The sequence below is a fragment of the Sinocyclocheilus anshuiensis genome, unplaced genomic scaffold (assembly GCF_001515605.1).
Source record: "Sinocyclocheilus anshuiensis isolate Anshui unplaced genomic scaffold, SAMN03320099.WGS_v1.1 scaffold44, whole genome shotgun sequence".
In the NCBI taxonomy this organism is placed as follows: domain Eukaryota; kingdom Metazoa; phylum Chordata; class Actinopteri; order Cypriniformes; family Cyprinidae; genus Sinocyclocheilus; species Sinocyclocheilus anshuiensis.
The window spans coordinates 1,738,058-1,749,108 of NW_015555746.1; the positions used below are offsets into that span (position 1 = coordinate 1,738,058).

Here is an 11,051-nt window from a genome sequence, read left to right on the forward strand (position 1 = left end):
ACAGATTTAATTGCACACATTTCAGAATCGGAATATCAGATATTTCATAATATAGTGAGCATGTTTGTGAATATTTTGAATAAAACAGGAAAAACGAAATAAAAGCGATCCATGTGTCATACAGATCTATTGTGGCTGCGTTGTGTCACATGACAAGCATGACGCGTCGCCATGGAAACAATAAGGCGATACATTTTAAAATAACGGTCGCCTAAAAAAACTCACGTTGGGGGCTCAGCTAGAATATTTTAAACTCACGTGCGAAAGCAAGTAAAAAGGGGAGAGAGCATATTAATCCTGCGTTAATCAAACTGCATTGGTTACCTGTACGATACAGAATTCATTTCAAAGTGTTGCTGTATGTTTATAAGGCTGTGCATGGTCTATCACCTGACTATGTTACTGATTTAATTAGTGTCTGTCAATCCAGCAGATCTCTGCGCTCAAATGATCAACTACTCCTAATGGTTCCGCGATCTCGTCTAAAATGTAGAGGGGATCGTGCTTTCTCTGTGGCAGCTCCTAGGCTCTGGAATGCCCTTCCCCTGTCTATTAGAACTTCTCCAACTTTGGGTGTTTTCGCTTAATGAGCTTAATGAGTTCGCTTAAACTTAGTTGTTGTTGTTAAAAATAGTTGTTGTTACTATTATTATTATTTATTTTTTAATTTTACTATTATTATTTTTCTTTTGTTTTTATATTATTCTTGTTTTTTTTCTCTCTTATCTTTCTCTGTACAGCACTTTGGTTCCAGTCGTGGTGTTGAAAGTGCTCTATAAATAAAGGTTGAGTTGAGTTGAAATAAGAGATTCATTGTGTAGTGATTATAACGGAGATTATAATTATGAGATCGCAATGAACTAAGATGAGTGATGCTTTTAATGATAATAATGGGAGTGCGCTTTGTGTGTTTTCTAGGCTAATCCATTCAGAATTTGTATGAAACTTTAGTTTTTTTGTACACTTATATGCTGCAACGTTTCAGGAATGACATCCGCATATTTATGCTGGATTCATTCTCAAAATATCAGTGATTGACACTGTCGAGTTGTTAAATGTTGCATAGCCAGAAACAACAATGGCAGCCCCTACGGATGCGGTGTTTATGCAAGTGGTACACGGTGAGAAATAGACATTAGGACAATATAACGTTGCAATCAAATTAATAATAATATAATAATAATAAATAATGATTAGTGCAAGAATAAATTAATACCAAATACATTTCCAAATATACAAATAACGTAAAATAAAAGGTATAACAGCTTCTCTTGCCTTATGCGCCGTTTTTCCTCCTTCGTTTCCCTCAAATAAGCAAGGAGTAAGCACCTTTGGCGATAGAAATGATTGTAAATGAGCATAAGCCCCGTACGGTCCGCCATGCTGGTTTGTTTACATCTAGCTACCACAATTCCTTGCAGTCAGGCAGTTTAGCGTGACTTGCCTGGAACACTACAAAGTCGTGAGTCGTGGTTTGAAGTCGTGACTTACGGGCTCAAAAACCTGCCTGCAGCGCAGCATTAGGCAGATAGAGGTGCACCGAGTGAGTAATAAACTACAGGTTCTGTTGTGCAACTACATCCTATATGGTATCAGTTCTTGACACAATCTACATGCTGTCAGAAGGATTTAAACATGGCTCAGGGTCTCCACCGCATTGATCTGCTAATTTTCGACGAGCATATAGCTGACAACTGGAGCAAATTCGAAAAAGAATTGCGCATATATTGCAACGCTGGCCTATCAGACAAATCGAAGAAGGTGCAGGCATATACTCTGCTAAATTTAGCAGGTCCCGACATGGTGGAAAAATCCGAGGCTTTCACATTCGCTGAGGGAGAGGACAGAGAAGATCCCGATGTATTACTGCAAAAGTTTGCTGAACTCTGCTTGCCCACAAAGAATATAATAATGGACAAACACATTTTCAACACCACTAATCAAAAGCCTGGTGAGTCCACTCAGTCGTATGTTTCCACACTCAAAATACTTGCAAAAAAAAGCAACTTTGGAATTTTAAATGACGAGCTAATTCGTGCCCGCATCGTTTGTGGGATTGAAAGTGATAGTGTGCGGAAACAACTGCTCCGTCAGAAAAAACTCACCCTGGACTCAGTGGTCAATATATGTTTATTACATGAGCAGTCCGAAAAGAGCACAAAAGAACTGAAACACGAGGCTAAAGTATGTGCTATACAAGATCGCTGCATCAATTGCAACAGATACCACGCCCCTGATAAACTTAAGTGCTTTGCTTTCAACAAAGAGTGCAACAGCTGAGGAAAATGGAACCACTTTGCAAAGTGCTGCAGATCGGCTCCATCACCCAAAACAGCACCACAGTCCCAAAGTCGTGATTACCATCCTAAGAGAACTACAGCGCAATTCAGAGGCTCTAAGTCAAACCGAGTTAACATAACCCTGAATGCCCCTGAGGTTACTTTCTATTGTGAGACAGTGGATGATGTTTCTCAAAGTGGTGAAATATTCATAACACTACATCTGAAGCATGGATCTGACCAGTTAAAACTGAAAGTGGACACAGGTGCCAAATGCAACATTATATCCACCCAACAGCTACCCTCAGCTCACATAAACACTAATGAAAAAGTGAATCTCATTGCATATGGTGGGCAAACTATCAACACTGAAGGCACCACAATATTAGGCTGTGAACAAGGCCAGCTCAAATTCCACATTGTATATCACAGTGTGAGACCACTGCTTGGATTGCAAGATAGCATAGCAATGGGCCTGATACAGTTAGGACCATGCAGTGCAAAACTAAGAGCCAGAGGTACGGGAATTTAGCGACTTGTTTGACACCACAGCGCTTGGTAAACTGCCTGTTGTTTATCACATGCGATTAGATGAGTCAGTAGCGCCCACTGTATGTGCACCCAAGAAAGGCCCATTGCAATGAAGGAGAAAGTCATGACTAAATTGTGCGTCATCGCCCCTGAAACGATGCTACAGAATGGGTGTCTGCCATGGTCGCTGCCAAAAAGAAAGATGGCTCTATAAGGATATGTATAGATCCAGTATACCTCAACAAAGCACTCCTGAGGCCACATCATCCATTAAAAATTATTTAACAGGTCATTGCTGACATGCCGGGGGCCAAGGTTTTCAGCATCCTTGACGCAAAATGCGGATTTTGGCAAATCCCTTTAGATGAGGCTTCATCTAAGCCGACCACATTCATGACGCCTTTTGGCAGGTACAGATTCTTGCGCATGCCTTGCGGGATCTGCACCGGCAGTGAAGTATTCCAGCGAACCATAGAACATTTCTTTGATGGACAGCCATGTCAAATCGTGGTAGATGGCATCCTTGTCTGGGGGCGCACACTACAGGAAAACTACAGGACTGAAACAGGTACTTCACAAAATCCGTGCATGTAACATTAAATTAAACCCTGATGAGTGCAAATTTCGTGTCACCTCAGTTTCTTATGTAGGCCACCTCCTGACTGCTGACAGCATCAAACCTGACCCTGACAAGACTACAGCTGTCCGCCAAATGCCAAAACCTGAGGACAAACAGGCCTTGCAACGGTTTCTTGGCATGACAAACTATTTATCAAAGTTCATTCCACACTATAGTGACGTCACTGGCCCTCTACGTGAACTGTTAAAACAAGATGTGGAATGGTCATGCAGGATTCTGCCTTCCAAAAGTTGAATACTGCAATACTTCGATGTTACTAAACCCGTTGTCCTTTCAGCTAATGCATCCCAACATGGACTGGGTGCTGTGTGTCTTCAGCAGGGTGCCCCTGTTGCTTTTGCCTTAACACCCACCGAATCTTGGTACGCCCAAATCGAGAAAGAAATGTTAGCATTAGTATTTGCGACAGAAGTTTCATGACTTTATCTACGGCCGACCTGTCACCATGGAAACTGATCACCAGCCTCTCATTAAAATCCTAAAAAAGCCATTGCACACTGCCCCGGCACGTCTTCAAAGCATGATGCTCAAGCTCCAACATTACAGAATCAGATCAGAATCAGAAAGAGCTTTATTGCCAAGTATGTTTGCACATACAAGGAATTTGTTATAGTGTCACAAGCTTCCAGTACACGGAGACAACAACAACACACAGATAATAAAAATGAGATGTGAATAAAATACACATGCATAAATATAAACCACAAAAAAAAAGAATAAATTGTATGTACAGGTGTGCTATAGATGGAATAGGAATAGAATAATGTCCCGCTGCCGCGTGATTTCCCCGTTGATTCTGCGTCGCGGTCCGCCCTGAACAGCTGAAAGCCCGGGAGACTCAACACGCTGTCCGGGATGGCGTCATTCAGCCAGGTTTCCGTGAAACACAGAGCAGCAGAGTGTGAAAAATTCTTATTTGTCCGGGAGAGCAGAAGAAGGTCGTCTGTTTTATTCTGAACAGCTGAAAGCCCGGGAGACTCAACGCGCTGTCCGGGATGGCGTCATTCAGCCAGGTTTCCGTGAAACACAGAGCAGCAGAGTGTGAAAAATCCTTATTTGTCCGGGAGAGCAGAAGAAGTTCGTCCGTTTTGTTGGGTAGAGAGCGGAGATTCGCCATATGGATGCTGGGCAACGGCGTTCTGAATCCGCGCTTCCTGAGCTTCACGAGTGCGCCGGCTCGCTTCCCCCGTCTGCGCGTCCTGAAGCGCTCGATCAGCGCAGCAGCTCCGCCGACTACAACGTTCAGCAAAACGTCCGAATAAACGAAATCCGGTAGAAGATTGTGTGGCGTGTTCTGCCGAATGTTCAGCAGCTCATCCCTGGTAAAACTGATCGTGTTTGAGAAACAAAAAACAGGAAAAACTAACAAAAACAATACAAACACTGGAGAGCCAAACACTGAGGCTGCCGTCTGCGGCGCCATCGCTGTAAGAAATTACAGTTTCAATGTGATTTACAAACGGGGCAAGGAACTCTTTGTCGCTGATGCTCTATCACATGCTCATTTCTCGTCCACTGAGCCTCCTCTCACTGATGACTTGCTAGAGGTAATGATGCTTCAAGCCCTCTCGTCGCAATGGACAGAAGAACTCCGATCTGTCGTTAAATCTGATCCTACATGCCAAAGACTTGTTGACATGATAATGCATGGTTGGCCAAGCTCTTTCAAAGAGCATATCACATGAACTCCGCCCATTCTATGTAATGAGCGAGGAATTTGTTGTTGAGAACGGACTGATTTTTCAAGGACAGAGACTTCTGATATCATCATCGTTACAAAGTTACTATGTGACTTAGCTACATCAAGGCCATCCAGGTCTGGCAGCCACACAATGCAGGGCAAAAGAAACAGTGTACTGGCCCACGATGTATGGTGATATAGAGAGAGCACTCTCTCGTTGTGCTCCTTGTAATGCTGTAACTGCTGACATATTTGAATGGCATGGCAAAATGCACCTGGTTCTAGTGGACTCATTTTCTGGTTGGTTCAAGCTCGACCATCTATCTGACATGAGGAGTGTCACCGTCACTGCAAAACTCAAGAGACACTTTGCAGTTCATGGCACTCCCCAGACGCTCATGACAGACAATGCACGGCAGTTTGTCTGTAGCGACTTCTCTGATTTTGCACGTGCATTGGATTTTGAGCACATTCGGAGCAGCCCTCTATACCCGCAGTCCAATGGCCTTGCAGAACGTGCAGTGTGATCCGCCAAACATCTGCTTGAGAAGTGTTACAGAGAGCGCAGTGACATACAGGCTGCCTTACTCCATCTGCGTAATCTTTCACATGCTGACCTGCCATCTCCTGCCCAGCTCCTCTTCTCCAGGTGTACAATAACTTTTCTTCCAGAGCTGAAAGACAGACTGAAGCCCTCTGTATGCCGTGACGTCAAGGCTGTGTTAACCAGGAGGAGAAAGGAGAGCAAAGCATACTATGACCGCAAAGCCCACACCCCTCCACCCTTACAACAGGGACAAACAGTAAGGATGCAGACAGCTCGGGGTTTCGACAAACTGGCAGTTGTACAGGGCCTGGCTTCTCAGCCTAACAGCTATGTGTTAACATCTCAGGGCAGACAGTAAAAAGAAACCGATGTCACCTTCTCCATGTACAAGAGCCTGCACCTACGGAATGTGCAGAGGATGATTATAGCCCCCTTTCACCAGCTTCACCTCCTACAACCCCCCTGTCATCTGCAGTGTTGCCGTCTCAGAGTGAAGCACCCACCACTGGCACTGCGGCACAGATTGCCCAGCCTATAGTGACTCGTTCAGGGAGAGTCAGTCGCCCCAACCCACGTTATCAGGACTATGTAACTGGTTAAGGACACTTATTCTTGTTTTTTTTTTCTTATATACCACAATGTTACTATGTTTTGCATGCTAAGGGAAGGGATGTAGAGTTGTTAAATGTTGCATAGCCCTTTAAGGTTGGTGCCGTGCGTGAGTGGGCGGGCAGTTCGGGTGTGGAGTGCAGGGACACAGGCTTAAGCAGATAGAGGTGTACCGAGTGAGTAATAAACTACATGTTCTGTTGTGCAACTACATCCTGTATGGTATCAGTTCTTGACACAATCTACAGACACAGTGATAACCAAAGCAATAGATGGGACAAAAATGCCTCAGTTATTTATTCTTAACTTAAATGAACATCAGAAAAGCGTGCACGTTTCTGGTTAAAAATGAAAGGTCGCTTAAAACGGGAAGCATCACCATTCAAATCAGCAACAAGAGTCAAAGCTCCACAGTTTAGTAAACGCAGGCGACCTCTTTAAGTTATTCTTGACTGTGCTGTATTGACTGCTTTGATGCCTGGTAGGGCATTGTTTTGATGCATACATCCGAAGAAGATTATTTTGCCTTTTATTATTATTATTATTATTATTATTAGTGGTAGTAGTAGTAGTATTATACTATATAGATATTAATCACGATATTAATTTACCATTAATGGGGAAGGAAATGCTTTCCACATGTTTGTTAGACCTTGAGAATAAATGTAAACCCTAACTTGTTTATTCACAATTAAACTCCACAGAGTAGCTACCTAAGATACTGCACAACAGAACTGTATAAATGAAAACATGGATGAAAAAAATCTTGTTGGTATATTTAAAAAATGCTTATATTATTAATGTTGCTTTAAGAATTACATTTTAGTATACAATAGTAATATATTTGTCATAATTTCTTCAAGTTAAAGCTGCAGTAAGTTTTGCCTCTTTGTCGCCATCTCTGTTTGAAAACCTGCAAATGCAGTTATTTATGCAATTATCTTTAATACGTGGGTTGTGCGCCAGCACTGCTCCAGCGCGGATGACTCTAATGTTTTGAGGAGAATGTATGGCTGTCAGTCACCGCACCAGTGTGGATACTGTAATTCAGAATCACATATTCTAGCCTACCTCTTGGAATATATGACCCAAATATGAATTTTCACTGGATGTTGTCACCTGAACAAGTAACAAGTCTGCCACACTTGTTCTGACCAACTGAGGAAAAAATCATTACAATAAATCGCGCTACGTATGGCGGTTAAATCTAACGATCGGTTAATTAGCTCATATCACATCAAACCGTGCAAATTATTATTGTTATGCTTTGTTCTCAAATTGTTAATGTTAACAACATCAGCATTGCGTGACTACATGTGTGTTAGTGTGTAGATTTCAATTTCTGTACAGTCTAATCTAATTGTCATACTATTGAAATTTCATATTAAGAAATTATTTTAACCAAAAAGCAAATTATTCATCCTTTGAACTGGTTCTCTTTAAAATACAAATCCCGTGTAATCCCAGCTAGGCTATCGGTAATCAGATGCATATTTAAAACTGGAATATAATTTACTTTCAGTCACATGTGTTTCATAAACACATAATCCTTTCTGGTTTACAATCTGCCATCAAAATGATACATTTAATTATTCCAGCTGCTGTGAGAAAAGGCTATAAACGATCCGCCACCTGCAGCATCCTCACGTGTGATGTAGTCTATTAGCCGGTGAACAACTTCTTTATGTTCTTTATGAGACGTGACCTAATGACGCGGCAGCATGCTCAAATTTCCCACGAATTCCTACCAGTACCACTAAAATTAGAAAACATTATTATAAGTTAACCATTGTGAATCGGCGATAGTTTTGAACACTGGCTGGTTATGTACTTACTCAAATATTGATTTCGGATCATTTTTAACCAAAAAAGTTACGGACTGCAGCTTTAAACTGCACTTTTATGTTTAGTTTCAGTTTGTATTTGATGGTAGTTTTTCTCAAATGAAAGAGTAAAAAGCTTGTCAAGTGACTCTCAGAACAGTTCTGGAAATGAACTTCATGTGTTCATGTCCTCAGATACCGAGGTATCAGACGCTGAAATACCGCTAGCATCATGTATTCATTCATGTACACCATTCATTCATGCAGACTTATTAGCAACATGAACTGACTGGCTGTAGTCGTGTTTCTTCTGCTGTGTGATAGGCTGTTAGATTAATCTATATCGAGTAAAACAGTCCACAGTTCATAATCGTTTTCTACATAAATTTGATCATGATCTCAATATGATAGTTTATCACCCAGCCATAGAACTAACTTTTTCATTTATTTTTAACCAACTAGTATTTTAGCAGGTGTTTGAAGTCAGTTCCCTTTATATTCGCAAATGTGTCCAAGAAAAACAACCACAAATTACTGATGAACATATTCCACACACAACCAGAAAGCGTCCAAATATATTTTTAAACAATATTTGTGCTATACTTCTTTATATAAATACCACTTAGTTGATATTTTGTTACATGATACATTATCATTCATATAATTTAAGTGTGACAGATGCACAATTATATTTTGGTGCAACTGGATATATAGTAAAAAGAGATAGTAGGTCATTTAAAAAAATAATTAATTAATAGAGACTGAGCCTGTTGTTGTGGATATCGTGAGGTGGGACTGCACCTTCTTGATTAAAGGTTTAACTGGGGACTGTGACGGTTCCAAAGGAGTAAGTTCCTTACCACAAGAGGGACCTGAAGAAACACCTTGCTTCCTGTGCAATGGAAAAAGTCCTCAAGGGGTTTTTAAGCGTTTGATGCGCACCTGATCCACTCAACACATACAATGTCTCTGCAATGGCTCTTCAGTACATAAGACTGAATTATAAATGTACTGGTTGTTTTGTCTTTATTTGATGGACAATATTCACAGTGCTTAAGAAAACCCTTGCATTAATGAGAGTTGTCACATACTCTACATATCATGCTACATTTATTTTCTCACCAGGTCAAGTGTGGTTTTCTCCAGCACATCCACCAGCTTCTCCAGCTTTGTGTTGGCAGTAAAGATAAAGTCATCATCCACCCACAGCACATACTTGGTAGTGACCTGTGACACGGCCAGGTTACGACCAGCAAACCAGCCCTGAGACACAGACATACATATTCAGATCCCATCATACTGCATGTAAACACAGACAGAAATGTGTCATACTCTCAATGAAGTGACCCACCTTTCCGAAGGGCATGATGTAATGTTCGATATAAGGGCCTGACACTGTTTTTGGGTGCTCACTGTCATCTGCTATCACTATTGTAACTGTTGGATAGTACTGTCGTATGCTGTCAATTAAATCTTGGAGCTTGTCATAGCGCAGGAAGGTTTTAGTTGCTATGGTCACGAGAGCACTGATGTTGTACTCTGAAATTGGACAAACAGAAAGGCAAATGTAAATGGAAACATGTGGCTTTGATTTCCTTACTATATAAATAACAAATAACACTAAAATCACAGAGTGAAACATTGTTTTGCCATGAGCAAGTGTAAATCTGCTGACACATCTATTATAAAAAAGGATAAATGAAACTGTAGCAGCAAACAGTAGCTTACTACATTATTGAGAGTTAGACAGCGGTACCGGAACCACTTTCTGTAATCTGATTATAAATGGTGGCTGATAGTGAAATATGTAATTCTCTTGGCTTGCATTATAAGTACATTCCTAGTGTAGAATATTCTTTAGTATAATTTTGCCTCATATTGAGAAAACAAACACATACATTACAAATCATACTTATCCCAGCATAGATTCAAGATCAAGAGCTTTATTGTCATATGTACTAGAGTACAATGAAATTCTTACTTTGTTTACTCCTCTCGAGAATGACAAGGTAGAAGGGGAACAAATATAACTTACAGTACAAAATACGTAAAAAATATAGAATATACAGTAAAGTAAAAATATAAATAAAAATAGCATAAAAATTAAAGTGATGAAAGAAAGAAAAAGAGAACCTGTATGCTAATTAGAAAAACAACTGTCAATAAAAAATTATTCACAGTATAAATGTGCAGTGCAAGTAGCAATAAAGTGACAATTTTAAAGTGTCAAGTGGTGATAAAGTGTCAGTGTAAAGACTAGTGTTTAAATTGTCCATGATGTCAGTCAAATGTGTTATGAGTGTATGAAGGTCCAGCAGGTAAAGTGCAGAGGGCCATTGAACAGGCTGAATTTATCCTGATGATACAGGTGGAAGTGGCCGTGGGTTTTTAACTATTTATCAGTCTAATGGCCTGGGGGTATAAACTGTTCTGGAGTCTGGATGTTCTGGCCGCAGTGCTCTGGTACCGCTTGCCAGACTTCATGAGGGTGAAGAAATTGTGGATGGGATGGGTGGTGTCCTTGATGATGTTGCAAGCCCATTTGCAGATCCTTTTATTGTATATGACCTGCAGTGAGGGGAGATCAGTCCCTGTGATTTTCCGGGCCAGCTTTATCCCTCTCTGTAAAGCCTTTCTGTCATGTGTTGTGCTGTTGCCAAACCACACAGTAATGCAGCAAGTTAACACACTCTCCACAGTGCTTCTGTAGAAGTTATGGAGAATCTGTGATGACATGCCAAATTTCCTTAGCCTCCACTACTTTCCACTACTATTTCCACTACTTAAAAAATTTCCAGGCCGATAGGCTGCCAGATAGTCAGAAATGGAAGGGAATGAAAGCACGCTCTCCTGACAGTGTTTAGTGGATGAGAAATCAGAATACATGCAGTGGTACTTATGGAAACTTCACTTTTTTTTTTTTTTACGTTTTTCAAAGAAT

The 11,051-nt window shown here is 40.9% G+C and overlaps 1 protein-coding gene across 2 annotated transcripts in view; it reads right to left on the bottom strand.

Annotated features, from left to right (window-relative positions):
• Positions 1 to 11,051, bottom strand: part of LOC107673615 (beta-1,4 N-acetylgalactosaminyltransferase 1-like) — a 35,738-nt gene that overhangs the window by 12,079 nt on the left and 12,608 nt on the right. For both annotated transcript variants that reach the window (XM_016467274.1, XM_016467275.1), the window contains 2 exons: positions 9,462 to 9,649; positions 9,233 to 9,373 (listed from right to left, as the gene is read on the bottom strand). In XM_016467274.1, coding sequence (XP_016322760.1) covers positions 9,233 to 9,373; positions 9,462 to 9,649 — 329 coding nt within the window. The remainder of the gene's footprint in view (positions 1 to 9,232; positions 9,374 to 9,461; positions 9,650 to 11,051) is intronic.